Source organism: Chinchilla lanigera, unplaced genomic scaffold (assembly GCF_000276665.1).
Source record: "Chinchilla lanigera isolate Chin_1 unplaced genomic scaffold, ChiLan1.0 scaffold00045, whole genome shotgun sequence".
In the NCBI taxonomy this organism is placed as follows: domain Eukaryota; kingdom Metazoa; phylum Chordata; class Mammalia; order Rodentia; family Chinchillidae; genus Chinchilla; species Chinchilla lanigera.
The window spans coordinates 18,162,684-18,179,955 of NW_004955446.1; the positions used below are offsets into that span (position 1 = coordinate 18,162,684).

Here is a 17,272-nt window from a genome sequence, read left to right on the forward strand (position 1 = left end):
CGGAGACCTCCTTGGACGCTGGCAGAAGAGGAAAGGAAGCTAATTATGTCTCCCTCTTCCGCGTGCGCTCCGACTGGTTTATAATCTGCTCTTTCGGGGCTGGGGAGGGTCACCCTCAGCATCTTCTGCCCGCGCCCCAGTCCTTCCCCCTTGGGGGAGGGAGGGAGGCAGTCAGCCCAGCGCCAGGCTCCAGGTGGCTCCAGCGCTTCACTGCTGGGGCTGGGGGCACGCCTACGCTGAAAAACAAGTGAGAAAGGGGCTAGCCCGAGGGGACTGGTTCAGGCTGGAAGCAACAAAATTCGGAGAGCACGGGAGCGCGAGCCCCGGACGCGCTCGCAGCCGTCAGCCCGGCCAGGCGCACGCGCGAGGACCGACCGCAGCCCCCCGCTCGCCGGGCCGCGCTCCCGCTCCGCGCTCCCCCTCCCGGCCCCTTCCCCCTCCCTCTCCCCGGCGTTCCCAGCAGCCGCGGGTTTCAGATGTCCCACCGCCGTTTGACCCCCTCCCCCCGCCTCTCCACCCCTGCAAACGAGGTTTGACCGGCAGAGGCAGAGCCCACCTCTGGCTTACAATCACTGACATTTAGACTCCAGGCTTCAACCTGTTTACCAGCGCGCTTCCCAAAGGAACGGCAGTGGGGGAGAAGGCCAAACAAAACACCAGCCGCCGTCCCCCACCCCACCCCACCCCAAAAGAAAAGTGACTTTCTGGAGGCTTCAAATCAACAGGCACCACCAAAAAGAGAAAGGAAGAGGGGAAAGAAAACAGCAGCGACCGGGCAGCTGCCTCCAGTTCTGACAACTCCAAAGGGACACACTTTTAGAAGTGGCCAGCAGGCTGGGGCTCGGCAGAGAGGGACCAGAAGGTGCCAACCGCAGGGGGGTACAGACATCTCCTCCGACCCCCAACCCCAGCCCACTCCTTTTGGGTTTTGTTCACCGTGCTGTCATCTGTTTTTCAGACCTTTTTTTTTTTTTTTTTTTTTGCATCTAACATGGTGAAGAAAGGAGTGAAGAAGAGAACAAAGTAACTCCCAGGGGAGCCAAGAGTGCTGGTGATCAACACCACCGCCGCCCCAGCTCCTGCTGCTGCGGCCACCCACATCCACCATTCACCGGGAGACTCCAGAGGCGCAGGCAGTGGATCCCAGCGCAGCACGGAGAGGCACCGGCCCTTCCGAGGAGTTATGGATGTTGGCGCATTCACTTCTGGCCAGATCCGCGCCCAGAGGGAGCTAACCAGCAACCACCACCTCCAGCTGTCTCCTTGCGGTGCACCAGGTCTTACCCTTCCAGTATGTTCCTTCTGATGAGACAATTTCCAGTGCCGAGAGTTTCAGTACAATGTGGAAATGGATACTGACACATTGTGCCTCAGCCTTTCCCCACCTGCCCGGCTGCTGTTGCTGCTTCTTGTTGCTGTTTTTGGTGTCTTCCGTCCCTGTCACCTGCCAAGCTCTTGGTCAGGACATGGTGTCACCAGAGGCCACCAACTCTTCCTCCTCCTCTTCCTCCTCCTCTTCCTCTTCCTCCTCCTTCTCCTCTCCTTCCAGTGCGGGGAGGCACGTGCGGAGCTACAATCACCTCCAAGGAGATGTGCGCTGGAGAAAGCTATTCTCTTTCACCAAGTACTTTCTCAAGATTGAGAAGAACGGCAAGGTTAGCGGTACGAAGAAGGAGAACTGCCCGTACAGTAAGTAACAAACGCGCGCTCCCCTCTTTCCAATTATCCACCCCCACCCCACACGGGGGGAAAATCTGTTCCAGATGTGGCCAGCTAAATATTTACGTCCCCAAACCCTGTAAAATGATTAAGTGGAATACTTTCACACTAAATCACCCCCCCTCCCGCGTATACGTTGTGCTGCTGCATCCCCTCCCCTAGGCGCGCTTCCTCCACACCTCCCACCCTTTGCCACCCTATCCACCCCTCTCTCCGGGCGCTTGTCACTCGCCGGACCACGCAGGGCGCCCAGAGAGAGTTGTTGGGGCTCAGAGATGCCCTCCTCTGTCTCCAGCGCCTTCCCCACCCCATCTGAAGGTCCTCTCTCCCTCCCGTCTGCTAATGGCTCCAGTAAACACATTTTGTTTCCTTTCACTGGCAATCAGGGCTTTTGGGACAAGCTTCTCAAGCTGAAAATAATTACCCGCCGTCAATTATAGGGCCTTTATGGGAATTTTATTTAAGAAAGAAAACTCATTTCCACTCCCTTCCTACGCCCATCCCTTTGCCCTGGCACCTCTAGATAGCACAGACAAGCATTTTTCTGGTTTTGATTGTTTTTTTCCCATTGGATCCCCGATGAGGTTGGTTTGAGTGATTGCAGTCCATGAAGTTAGCTTTTCAGGCACCACCGCTGCTATTCGTCTTCTGCCTGCCTCCTCTCAGGGTAACATGATGCTCAAGTCTGCATTGTCAATAGCATATGCGGAGCTTTGTGGTGTGCTGTTGTACTATTTCTTATGAAGCCTCTCATATTGCAGAGCCATACTACTACAGCATTGTAAACATCTGGGACTCGATTCCCACAGACCTCACACAAATTTCATTGTCATTCTTTTATTTTCAAAGTAAAAGTCATAAGTCTGTTTCCATGGCTATAGTTTATCCCATAGGGTGAGGTTTTTCTCTTTCCTGCAAGTTCTTCCTGGGATCCTTGGGTTTCTTTCTTTATTTTTTCCATTCTCTTTCCTTGCAAGGGTGTGGGCTATACAGGGGGAGGGAGAACAGGACAGAAGGGGCGGATACTATGTCTCTTCTTGGAATTAATCCAGTCAAGCCAGATTATGCTGTTGGCTTCCTTTCCTAGTTACTTTCAAGTGGTGAGATTTATTCATCTTCTATTGATTGTTACTTGAAAGGATTTCAAGGCTAGGTAAGGGTATACTGAAGACAGTAGACAATAACATTTAAATATATTTAATGACCATTTAGCTCTATCTCAATGGTAATTTCAAGTCATCTTTCACGGGGACCTTTTATTGTCAGTTGTTTGGAAATTCCAAGGGTATATTTGAAAACTAATTTAAATGAATGGTTCATACATTTCAAGCTTCTTGGGCCCACAAAGTATCAGGTACTAATGAAAATAGCAGTTGACCAGAATTTAGCAATTTATTTTTAAATAAAGATGTGCAAGAATTAATATTTAATTTTCTTCAAGAATTCATGTATGTTCAATGTTAAGGTCTATTCCTCCTCAATTACTGCTCCTATTTAGGAAATTTAGCAATGTGTTTACAAGTAGTAAAACTATAGAAGTAAAGTCTTCCATTTTATACTTGGTGCTAGAGATAGTAAATATACAATTACATGTACATGTATATATACTCATTCAGATTCATAGAGTGTGACTGAAATGATGTCATTACTGATAATTACTTTTATTTGAAAATCATTTGTTATCTATATTGACTAGATACTTTGTACAGCCTTTATAATTGATGAATAAATTTTTATTTAGTTTTGAAACAAAATAGTGTGGCAATATCCAGTTAACAGGATGGGGAAGAAACTGCTCAAATACTGGACTGGAGAGAGTAAACTGGAGCTTTAAAAAAACTTCCTATGCATTGAATTTCTTTGTATTTTTAGTTAATGGGAAAAATCCAAGAGATACAATAAAGTTTCAGAGAGTCAACTTGAGGAAACTTTCATCTTTTTAAAAAATTTTGATAACAGTTTGATTTTGCCATTGGTATATTTTAAACGTCTCTATAATGCGATGCAAGGATCAACCTCCACTGTTTTAGTTTATGCAATTTAAACTACTATTTTGTAAAACAATGATCACTGTGTCATTTAGTAGAATGATTGATTGTCTGGGAACACACTGAACTTCTTTCTTTAACTATATGAACTATCTGAAAATAGAAAGGCTTGCAGTTTTTTATTGTATAAACAATGTGCCAAATTTGCATGCTAACTTGCAAAACATACTGATATCTCTGCTGCGCAATGAACTTGCAGTCTCAATGCACTTAGTTAAGGAATGCAGTGGTAATGTTTAAAAGGGAAGGGGGAGGAGCTTCCAGTGTTAAATGCTGTCAAATTGTAAATTTAGGCTTTCCAAGAACATCTGTGTTAAAAACTAGCAAGTGAAGAATACAGGTTGAAAGCCCTAATTTCACGTGTAGCACGATAATAAGAGTGCTACTACAATGTCCAGCTAGACTAATTCAGCTGAACTACATGGTATCACTAAGATACTGTCTAAATGTTGTATAATCACATCTGAACAAACTTTTGTCATGTCTACCAGGTAGCCAGGCAGTCAGTCCACCAACTGATAATCTGTTAAATATTAGGGTATCTAACCTCCGAAGAGTGTCAGTTCTTATGCAAAAGCCACATTTCAGTAACATTTTTCTAAACAAGTCATTAATTATTCTTAATATACAAAGCTGTTCTTTTGAGGTTTGCTTATTTGAAGATTAATTTTCTCTGTTACTTTTGACCCTGGTAGTATTGCTGCTGCAAAACAGTAACAGCTTATCTAAGAGGTTATGTATTTGTTATTTGCTTGGTAATTAAACAAGTCTTTTATTAGCATTTTGCAAGCAAAATGCTAGCAAGCCAAAGGGCAGTAAGGAAATCAGCCATTAGTGTTATAAAATCATTTTTAACTTTTAAAAATTTGTTCCCAGAAATTGGATAGTTCTGAAAATACGACATGTGCTAAGATAACTCTTCTCAATTTTGATAATTATTACTTCTCTTTTAGAGAAGGGTTTTTTGTTTTGTTTTGCTCTTTGCCATTATATGAGAGTAGAATAAAGAGAGTAGAAATGAATTATGTTTCTCCAGCTAGAAGTCTGAGAAAGCTTGAATAATTTAGAATAGCCTAGTGAGTCTGTCACTAGATATGTGCAGGCTCATTTAGGGTTTGTTTTATCATTCATTACATCTAGAGCTTTGCCCTTGAAACATTACCACTCAGCTCCATTTCTGGCCTCCTGGAAAGGCTGGATACAGCTGTTAGGTACCCTTGCAACTGGAACTGTTTGACTTATTTCTGCTTGTGAGCAAAACAGCTGTGAGCATCTACCATAGTTGTCACTTGAAGAAAAGAAGAATCTATTGAAAAGAAAATATATTTCCAAACTTGACAGCTAGAGTGGATATACCCAAAACAGAGTCCCAGATCTTATGGAGCTTTCTGAGAGAGAAGCATGGAAAACAGTGGAGAAATCGATATGTACCGGGCATATATTTTTTTAAATCCTATTATCCCTAAGATATAGATATAACAACCCAAGCTTTTTAAATATGAAACCAAATCTTGAGAAAGTAAATTGCCCAAGGTCACTTAACTAAAAATTGACTGAACTAAGATATAAGCCTAAGCCTATTTGGTTATCTTTCCTTATACTGTGTTTTACTACTCTCTGGTACTTTGATATTGATATGTTAGAATTACACACCAGAGATATTTTTTAAATTCTCTAAAATTTTACTTCCTTCTTTCTGTACACATCAATAGATGTTAGAATTAATCTGGAACTGAAGTCAAATGACAGTGGAACAGAAACAAAATATGCTAGAGAAAATCATTGCAGGTGACCACATGTTAATAGACAATGGCAGTGTACTGTGTAGGTGAAGTCTGTCTCTTGATATTATGTTTGGAAATATAATTGCTTATGGGCACACACAAAGTGCATATACATCAATCTCATGTTTGTTAACAGAGGTCATTAGGGATACATAACTATTTAAGAAAAACCCATGAATGGCATTGTGTTTAGTAATTGTTTACAGCTGACAGCCAAATGTTTAATTATTCCCATGTGTAATAAAATAATTTGATTGTAAATACCTATGGGGAAGTGGGTTTTGCAAAAGCTTCTACCACATAACTCTTAAAAAGGCAACATTTTAGCGGCTTAAAGCTATCTATATTAAGACTACTTTAAAATGAGCCTCCAAATCAAAAGGGAACTTCACCACATAAATATGACATTGTCTAGGATTAAAGGTTTGCATTATTATTCTTTAATCCTGAGTAGAATTCACTGTAGGATGTTAAGTAAATTGAGGCAAATAATTGTTGAGAAAAATAAAGATTCTGGTGTCATCCCCTAATAAGCAAACAAATTTCCTAAGAAAAAACTTGTAGACAATTTATGGTTCCTACTCATGTCTTATTTAAATTGTGGCTGTTTCTAGAATTTTGTTGCATAATTTATAACCGGCAGCATTTAATCATGAGCACAGAGGATTTATGAAGGTGGAAGGCACTGTAGTTAATGTTTACATGACACTGTCCTATTACCTTTACTGCATTCCTGGCAGATGGACCCTCCACTTTGATGGTTTTATCATAAATCCATTCCAGTGCACAATTTGAGTTTCCTCTTCATAAATCTGATTTATAACTACCTACTAGATGAAACCCAAGCAAACAATTGGCATGAATCACATGCCAGTATTGGCACAGGAAGTTCACACACTCCAATCTCTAAATCTGAGTGTTTCGGTAATCTATTTCCCAAAGGAATGGATCACTTTTAAAAAGCAGCTGTTTTCAAAATGATGATATTTAAGCAAAATTGAAGAAGAGCAAGTAGAATGAGGAGGATGATAATGAGGAGGAGGAGGAGCAGGTATGATAAGGAAGGAGGGGTGTCCTATAAAATCAAAGAAACTCCATTGCATTCATATTTTCTTCTATTTAGTTTAGAGCAAAAAGCCTTAACCCAATAAATTCCCTTAGAATTTAAAGAACTTACAATAGACATGAATGAGCACTTTAAATTCCTTTACAATTACCTTAATGTTCAGAGGCAAACTCCATTTATTATCCAAGTGTCTAACTTTCCACAAGCCAAAATGTTGGAAAAAAGTTGACAGCTCATTTGAACTAGAACTAATGTTCCTCACATTTATGAGCTGGCTATGAATATCTACATGTTTCCTAAGCTTTAAATGCCTGTATGCTTATCCAAAATTGTAGTGCAAATGATATTTTTATTATACTTCAGAAGAAAAAGTAATACATGTATATTAGTTCAAAGTGATTTTAATCTATTTAACATTATTTCTGTGAACTTTGCAATGAAAAGTAACTCAGATGACAGTTTTGTATTACTGCTCGAACATTTGTCAATGTGAATAGCTGATGTTTGCTTAATATAAAATATATTAGTATTTTGCTACTAGAAATTAAAGAGGTCTTTTAATTTTTCAGGAAGATAGTGTTAACATCTATGTTTATATAATTTTAACACAGCTTTATCACCCTGTAGAGATTTAATGAACTTTATTTTTCTCTAGTCATTTATGCCAAAGTATCTTAATCTTTCATGGTATGCTGCAAAAATTTAAGATCTTTCACATTTGCCACTTGACCAACAGTGTTACATGGTTTTAAACATTTTAAATATTTACTTTTGACAGCTGGCACTCTTTTTTTCTCAGTACATATTATTCCTACTTGTGTCAGTAACATAACAAAGAAAAACCTAGAAATAAAGTTAATGAAAAGAAATACACCTGCATCTTCAAATGCCACCAGTAACATTTTAAAAATGAATGAATATAACATTTTGATGATCAGTAGAATCAATTTTAAACTCTGTATTAATTTGTTCAGGTTTTTCACAAATAGAAAGTTTCAAAATATCTAAAAGGGAGCCAGGTCACTCACAAAATAATAACCCAAAGGCACCCTTTGCTTTTAAATCAGATCAATTGTGTTCTTTCTTTGAACACTGTGTTCTAATTGGAACAATAAATCAAAGAAGACACTCAGAGTAGGTTCCCATGTAAGGTGGACAACTGGACAGTGACTTTTTACTGCTGCCAACACGTGCATCCAATTACCATTTGATAGATTCATAGTGCTAGCAGTAAACCATTGCCTCATTTTATAGTTCACCTAATAATTCTTCAGTCCAAACCTGTCTACCTTTACCTATACCTAATCTGTCAGTATATGTGTTATCACTGATGAAGAATTTTCAAAAGTTTGGCATGCTTCTTACAATGAACGATGTCACTGAATCGTTACTGAATTATCTAACTAAACCTCACTGAAGATAAAATATTGATAAAGTTGTTGTACTTCAAACTTCAAATACTTGTCAGCTAAGCAAACCTAATAATTGCAGTATACCTGTACTGAATTTGTGATAGTATAGGAAAACTGTGAAATCAAGAACTTTTTAAAAAGCTATGTTTTGTATTTTTTTCTATAGTTGTTGCTTTCTTTCAGGGAACTTGTTAAGATGCTTTACTGATAAGCAAGCATGTTACTTTATCCTTAACCTTTTTTGAGGCCTTTTTGCTGTGATGAAGTTAATTTGGCATTTCCATAAAGTCTTTACAACTTGAGGCGTAACTAATTCTTACTAATAGTCCTCTTTTGAAGCAGTCTGTGACAAGCCAGCTCTGGAAGCACTGTGATTATCCCATAATTTTATAATTTGTTTACCACTCTATTGCTTTCTTCTCTATTTTTTTGTTTGCTTGTATTTCCTTTTCTTTAGTTCGAACCCCATCGAATACCTGAGGCCAAAGAAAGTAATTTGTTAGCATTACTTAGTACCCTGGTAATGTTCAGGGTCAGGGATCTAGATATTTTGGGGTATCTGCAATCCAAAAGGGATACTTTATATTTTGTGCATAAAAACCTCAATACCTTATATTGAATATGCTCTCCCAGAAGCCTTTTCTCATTTGAGTTTCTAACAAATTCTTCCTTATCCCATCATCAAGGCCAATTTCTTATAATTTCTGTCTATTGTGAAATGGGCAAACTTCAGGAAAGCACTGTGCCGTGAATGAATGCTGATTCTCGTGCTTGGAGATAATCATTCCACATTTTCCTTCTGGGTCAAACCCTCTCACAGTACCTCTTTCTGCATTTTCATTTGATATTTCTTTTAAAAAATTTCAGCATAAGTATCACTTATTACCTACTTAGTCATTTCCTTTACCTTTCTGCCTTATGTTTGGACTCCTATAAGAGAAAGTGAAAATAATTTAGGAAATCAAACAATGATTTTTCTTCTACTTCAGCAGAAGATGAATGATTTGGAGATCTTTGATATTTCTAAAGTTCAGAATGTCAGGAAGATTAGCAAGCTTCTCTATTTACCTCTGCTAAGTGTGCATAGTTTTTTTTTAAAAACAAAACAAAACAAAACAAAACAGAACCTCCGTTTGTATTAATACTGGTTATCAGTGGGGAAGCAATGCAAAATTTGTATGCAAATATACTTCAAGTTCAACAAATACAGTGTTGTACATGTCTTCATTAAGACTATTTTAAACACCAACAAGCATCAGAATTAATGCATTAGCATGTTTCCATGTTCCTTTAAGGAATAACATTTTAGGACTCATTAATGAATTAGAATTACTTTTATTATACATTCAGAATCTGCCTATTTACATATGTCTGTCTGTTAATATAGAAACTAATAAAACATGACTCATATTTACATACTTTGTTATTGAAAGTGAGACTTTTTATAAGTGGTATTAATAGCAGTAATTATTAGGTTTATTGGGCATTTTCTAGAATATCTCTGTAAAATAATATGATTCTATAAATTTGGGAGTAGAAACGCTAAGGGTATCAATCAGATTATAGTATGAAAGCTTGACGAACAAAATTGCAGAAGCATTTGAAAGCTCATCAAAATATTGACATTCAGGGAATAAAGAAAAATGGTTAAAAAAACATGAAATGAAAATGTTACAGCCAGCAGGAAAGTAGAGCAGGCGCAGCCCATTTAGACACGGTGCAAGCAGGAGGAGATGCTTTGCTGGAGTGATGAAGACAAGGGTTGTGAACTTCCAGGAAAGAGATCAGGCTAATGAGTAGCCCTGTGAAAGAGTCTGACACAACAAGGAAGGTGTGACGGGAACATAACCAAACCCTGGCATTTAACTGGATGTTAAATTAACAGAAATGAGAACCTGTTATCTAAGAAGAATGCCACAGAAGTCACTGCAACCAGGGCATCAAAGTAAGGAAGACGCAGGTCCTGCTAAAGAGACTGAGTAATAGAGTGATTAAAAGTGTGGGTTTTTATTCAAAGTGACTAAATGTGTGGGCCTGGAGAAAGGTGAGCTTTGAAGCCACAGACCCGGATGCAAAATGTAAGACAATAGTGTGTAGCTTTGGGGACGTCATCATGAGTAAAGCAAAGATGCTAACAATACCTACCTTTTTCCTGCAGGATAAAGATTAAATGAGGTCATTTATTCATTAACTCATTCAACAGAAGCAGGAGTGCCTGCTTTTTGTCAGCTACTGTGAGGCATTGGGAAGATACTGTGCTGAGAAAAAACAAAAAAGATTACTTTCCTTGCTTTCATAGAGCTTACACTCTACAGGGTTTGTCAAAGGTAAAATAAAATAAAAATTTAAAAAACATAAACAAATAAGTCAACTAAAAGGTACCATGAGATACTGAGGTGGGAGCTATGGCGGAAGCAAGTAGAAAATAGCTGAGCACTATTCCCATCAGAGCAGGTTTTGGAGATGTGGGAAGAAGGGAGAGCAAGGCACTTCTACCGGGCAGCAGAGAGAAGCTTCGCTGAGACAGGGCCTGTGGGAAGTGTGGAGAAATCAAAGTCGATGCATATAAACAGCTGCATGGTGCCTCACACATAATAAGCTTTCATCAAGTGTGCATGATATCAAAACAAGTAAAATTGATGTTTCCCCAGTGTTTTAAGGAAATAAAACTCTCATTTGATAAAGTGCAATTTATCAAAAATGGAATGGAAGAAAGAGGCAAAAATGAGGAATATATCCAGGTTTTCTTTTTACAACAGAAGGAAATACTTAGACTACCTGAAATTTGATTTGGAATTAGTGTATTCATAATGCTCAGATGTTTGGAGGAAAGAGAAGCAGTCTGGTCCTTTGAGAGATTTGTAGCAGGTATTTGAAAATTGAAAAATGCCTGGAGGAAAAAGCAAGAACAGAAATGATGAGTAATGAATAGAAGTTAACAGTGTCTTCAAGGACACAATTTATAAAAGAACAAAAGAAAAGAAACTACAGCAAAACAGGTAACCACAGAGAATCAAAGAAAGATATAGCATAAAGGCAAGCTGGGAAAAGAAATTCTTAATTATTTTATTAAATATTTCAAAGTACTTCTTATTATCAAGTTATGATAGAGTTTTGAACTAGGATTAACACAGATGCTCAGCTCTCAAACTCTACATATTTCTTGTCTTTTGGCCTATGACTATGACCACAGGGTTTATAGTCTGGAGCTGGAGACAGAGTATGACAGGAAGCTGGAAAATCGTATGGCAATTTATACTAAATGGCAAGAAGCAGGACAGAAGTAAACAGCAACCTCTAACTGAGGATAGGTGACACCAGGAGGTCCTCCTGAGAAGATAGACATAGATTGGAAGACAAGTGAGTAAGAATATGTTGATACCGAGCCCCAAACAAGAATATGTTGATACCGAGCCAGACATGAAGTTTTCAAGAAACCGTGGGCCAGCCAAGGAAATATAATGGTTTGCTTGAAGGTGGGCATACACAACAAACTATTTTTGAGTGTGTCAGCCTGTAAGAGGTAAATAGTCCTACCTTTGAAGACTTAAATATTCTAGCAAACGATTACATTAGCATGGTTTTCATTTAAAATGGAATTGCTCTGCTATTATTGTGTTCGTTTACTTTTTGAAGTATAGACACTGCAGAGTGAAAGCAGAACAGTATTTGAAAACAATCTATGTAATATAATCAACATGATACAGATAGATTGAATAGCGAAAATTGTAGCTTCATAAAAATAATGAATTTTATCATAAGCACATGAAGATATGATTTTGATCTTTACTAAATAGCACTACCCTTATCATTCCAAATTTATCAGATGATCATTACTTTAAAATTCTAGCAGATTCTCAAAGGGAACTACTGAAGCATTACTACCATTTGCTCTAGTTGTATATCTGTTCTTGTCATTGCTATTCTAAATTATCTTAGACTTATTTGATTTAGATGATCAGGAAAAGAAGGAAAAAGGTATACTTAAGTATTTTTAAGCAAGTTAGGAGCAGAGTACTGTTTCTACCTATACCTATATCTATCTATAATCTATATCTCTACACACACTTACAAGGTATAATTAGCAAAATAAGTCAGGATTCAAACATGGCCAAGTCCTGGCTAGGGTACTCTCTGTCTTGATTGCTAGTAATAGTCTCAGATTATGCCTGTTCTAGCATATTTATTAATAGGGCTCCATTCAGTCTCAAAGTATACTATTACAAAATCAGCCTAGTCTTTGTTAGTCTGGTCCGTGTAAGGCCCACATCTACGTAAGTCAGTACTCTAGTAGATATTTTAATTTTTTCCCAGTACCCTCAAAGTAATATCTGTACTCCTTTCCATGTCATGTGTAAGCTCCCTGTGATGTGCTCCCCCACTTACCCCTCAGGCACATAGCTTACTGTATGCTCATGGAGATTGAAGTTGATTTTAGCTCTAGAATGTACCTTTTCCCCTCATGTTCAACCTTTGTGGATACTGCAAGATCTCCCAGAATGGTGTCCCTGCCTCACCATCCCCAGCTCTTTTTCTTTTCAGATTTCAGTTGGATGGCACCTCCAAAAACCTCCCTGGCCATGCTGTTGTCCTTGCAAAACTTAGGCTCCACTCAGAAACCTCATGCCTACAGTCTTAACACAATTCTACATTAGATTAGTTGACTACACATCTGATTTTCTTATAAACTAAAAACTCATGGAGAGTAAAGACTTTGCATACAAGCACTTAATTCATATGTAGCACACATAATTACTATAGGTCAAATACTCTTTTTGATTGCATGACTTTGATCAGGACACTTAGACTTTCTTTGGGTTAGTCATTTGTTCTGGAAAATGTTATTAACATACTACCTACTTGAAAAGTAGTGTTTGAAGTAAATGATCACTTAATATAACATTCAGTTCTACATTTTACAGTTCTGAAAACTTGAAAACTAAGTTATCATGGCCATAATTACTTAACTAACTGTTTAACTTCATTCAGACTTCTGAATAAAACATTGCATAATCATGAAGTGAATTCTTTATATATGTCTCAATTTTTTAAGATGACTGTTGGATACATTCAGTAAATATTAATAATGACTTTACTCACCTTTAAAATCCTTGCTGGCTGTGAGATAGTTATTTCTGGTTTCAGACTTGTGTTTGGGTTCTTGAATAATATGATGATAATTCAGAAATGAACAATACTTAGTGATTCCTGCGGAGAGAAAGAATAATGTGCTGCAAAAAGTGGGAGGAAAGGGATATGGCTTGTAGACTTGGCCATGTCAAAACATTTACTGTGAGATCGTAAGCAGGTCATTTACTTTATCTTGGCTTCAGAGACTTAATCTATGAAATGAGTGCACTGTATCGAACTGATTTATTATGAAGATATTTTAGCTCAATATATTTATTTTATGGAGTAAGGACCGCATTCGAGGTGCATCCCTGTATTAGAAAATATAGCTGGACTATACTGAGTAATGATTACCTAACGACACCAGGCCTTAATGCCTATGTCCTGGGGATGTTATCTAAAAGTTCTTACAAAAGTAGTTAAGTTCAGGACCTTGATATGAGATTACCTTGCATTATTCAGGTGACCCTAACTGCCATGACAACTGTCATTATAAAACAGACGAGGGGCTGGGGATTTAGCTCAGCGGCAAAAGCGCCTGCCTGGCAAGCGCAAAGTCGTGAGTTCGGTTCCCAGTACCGCAGAAAAACCAAAAAATAAAAAAAATAAATAAATAAAATAAAATAAAAGAGACGAAAAAGATTAAGCATACTTAGAAAGCAGAATGGGATTTGTTGATAGTAACAGAAAGAAAAAGATTTAAAGGTACAATGCTGTTAGCTTTGCAGATGAGCAGAGGAACCATAGCTGAAGAATGCAGTTGTAGAAGCTGGAATGAAAAAAAGAACAGAATGTCTCTCTAGTACCTACAGAGGAGCTTGGCCCTGCTGACACCTTCATGTCAGCTCAGGAATTGATTTGGACATCTGGCACGCTAGCGTTGTGAAACAATATATTTCTGTAACACATATTTGTGGTAATTTATTACAGAAACATGAGAAGCAGATTTTAATGATGAACAAAGTAGGATGTTGCTGTAACAAATACCTCAAGTTGTGAAAGTGACTTCATAATTAGATAATGGCATGATGGGGAAAACAGCTTACATTTCTTTAAACAGATTTCTATAGGAATTAAAGACATACTGATGAGAACTTAGAAAATGATGAGGGACACGGTACGGAAAACTTACACCATCTAGAGAATATTTTCTTCATTAACAGAATGTTGGTAGAAATATGAATATTAAAAATGTTTTAGTGAGGACTCAGAAAAAAATGAGGGATGTGTTGTTATAAATAGAAGAAGGGCAATCCTTGCATGGAGAGAACTTATAAGTGGTAAATTTGAATATTTAGCTGAAAAAATTTCCAAGCCAAGTATTAAAGGATTAGCCTGGCTTCTTTTTTGCTACTTACAGTGAAAAAGAAGATAAAGTTTAGACTTTAGAAGACAAAGTTTATACTTACAGTGAAAAAGAAGATAAAGTTTAGAGAGAGCTAGCTGTTAAACAAAAAAGAGACAACACTAGATGATCTGGTAAATTCACAGCCTATCAAGACTTCAGAAGGTTCTAAGATTTGCTGTGAGACGAGCATCCTCTGTAGAGACCAAGCAAGTGGCTGGACATCCTTGTGCTAATGCCGAAGAAGGGAGACAGTGACTAATGGGCTTCCTTGGCCACCTCAACAGAAGCTAGCAATGGAAGTAAAATCATCCAGGAGGGATTTGTGATTTCCTTTCATGGCATGAAACCCCATAACATATACAGGAGGCCCACAAAGTTTTGGAGACTGTTACGTCAGTAGAAACACTGCCAGCTTGAACTAAAAAGGGGATAAAAATAGAGCAAAATGAAAGAGGGCTGCCAGATTACTCAAATTCTACAGACTGGAAGTAGATTAATAAAACTAGTAAGCTGCAAACACATGTGTTTAAAAAAAGGAAAATAACTTCTGTGCTTTTAAAAAAAAAGAAAAGAGAACTCCAGAGCCTTGCAGAGAAAGTTGTGTGCACAAAGACATACCTGAGTCCTGAGATGGGATTCTTCAACCAAAGAGGATTATTCCCAGCCCTTGAAGCTTAAGGAATTAACTCTGCTGAATTTTGAAATTGACTGGGACTGGTGGCCTTTTTCTTACGTTTTTCTATCTTTTGAATAGGAATATATATAAAATTTATAGTATGCCTATCCCACCATTGTATTTTGGGTACTGATAACTTATTTTCTAGTTCTACAGATTCAGTGCAAGAGAATAAATTTTCCCCAGGATGGAGTATGATCAGTTTCATCCATATATGACTTGGATAATGAGATTTGAAATTTCTTATCTAATCATATTTAAATGTGTTTTTTATTTTAATTCATGCAATGATGGGTAGGGATTGGGGTTGTTGAGGGGTGGAATGAATGTCTTTTGCATATGGAATGCATATAAATTTGGGGAGACCAGTAGACTGTAAAGGCTTGATTAGTCACTCAAAGATATTAGATTCCAATCCATGGAACCTGCACATATTACCTTATGTAGTCAAGTTTTGTCAGTATGATTAAATTAAAAACCTAGACATGAGATTATGTTGATTATCCAAGTGGTCCCTAAATGCTATTACAGATGTTCTTAAAAGAGAGAGACAGAAGAAAATCAGATATATATGTGGGAAACAGAAAGTGATTTGGTAATGGGAACAGAAGTTAGGATGCTACGTTCTTGACTTTGAACACAGGGCTTGGACCATGAGTCTGAACCAAGGAGGGTGGCACTATAAGCTGAAAGGAGCAAAGAATGGATACTCCACTGGAGTGCCTCAAAGAGGAAGGCAGTTCTGCTAGCACTTTGATTTTGCCCCAGTGCAACTGATACTGGACTTTTAACCTCCATATCTTTGAGATAATGAGTTTCTGTTATTATAAGCCACTAACTTTGTAGTGATACATTAGGGCAGACCCAGGAAATTAATACAGTAAAGTATTTTCAGCTTCTATGGACCCATTTAAGAATCATTAGAGCAAAAATGAAAAAGTGATATTTTATGGTAGAGAGTATACTCTTCCCCCTCTTGATTCTGTGACTGAGATGTCTGTATGTTGCTCTTTCCTCATTCTATCTACGAGGACTAACAAAATAATGTATGTAAAACTATCTGACAAAGTAACAGGCTCATAGTAGAACCTCAAATTTAGTTAGATCTAAATGAATAACAAATTTGAATGCAACATGTTTATAAAACTTTATTTAAAATGTTTTGCTTATTTGCTTATATTGTTTTCACTGTAGTTACTTCAGTAACAAAAAGCTTTGCTTGTTTGATGCAGAGCTTGGCTATATCAATGGTATTTTTTCCCACTGGGTTATAAACTCATTCCTGCTGGATTAAAGGGTTCCTCTTGAACTGATCCAAGAGTACCTCTGTAGTCTAGATATTTTCCCAGAAGACTTAGAAACATCATACCACAGCAATATATGTGCACTCATGTTTATAGCAGTATAATTTGTAATAGCTAAATCTTGGAAACAGCCCAACTGCCCATCAACCAAGGAATGGATAAAAAAGATGTGGTATTTTCATATAATGAAGTACTACTCAGTTATAAAGTAAGATAAACTCAAGGCTTTTATAGGTAAATGGATACAACTAGAGACCATAGTCACAAGTGAAATAAATCAGTCTCGCATGTGTAAACATCATCTTGTCTTTCTAGTGTAAGAAACTAAAAGAGTAAATAAGATACAAAATCTGCAGTAGGGAAAGAAATTGCTCAAAAGGAAAGAACAGCTGGGATGGGAGAAAGGAGAAAAGGAGGGGAAAATATGTACATACACAGGATAGCTAAGGTAATTGTACTACTAATTTCTATTAGTTTATTGAAAGAAACAGTTAATGCTTATATTGTTTGATCAGTTTTTATGACTGTATCTGGTAATCTGAGCAACTACTTTGAAGATAACAATATGCAATATAACAACCATTGTTAATTTCTTATCACCTTTTTTTTGAAAGTTTGTATCATTTTGATTGTTTTCTTAGTCTCTTTAAAATAAAAAAATAAAATAAAAGATACAAAAGAGGAAAAACAAAAGGGTACCTCTCTGGAAGATGCATGCTAATCCCTGGAGGACCTTCCCTATTTAAACAGTTACCTTTATAGTGAAGAGTGGTAGAAAACCAGTT

At 37.7% G+C, this 17,272-nt stretch overlaps 1 protein-coding gene across 1 annotated transcript in view; it reads left to right on the forward strand.

Moving 5' to 3' along the window:
* The first annotated feature begins 433 nt into the window (after positions 1-433).
* Fgf10 (fibroblast growth factor 10) overlaps positions 434-17,272 on the forward strand; it is an 81,724-nt gene continuing 64,885 nt past the window's right edge. The window contains exon 1 of the mRNA XM_005392731.2: positions 434-1,689. Coding sequence (XP_005392788.1) covers positions 1,341-1,689 — 349 coding nt within the window. The 5' untranslated portion in view covers positions 434-1,340. The remainder of the gene's footprint in view (positions 1,690-17,272) is intronic.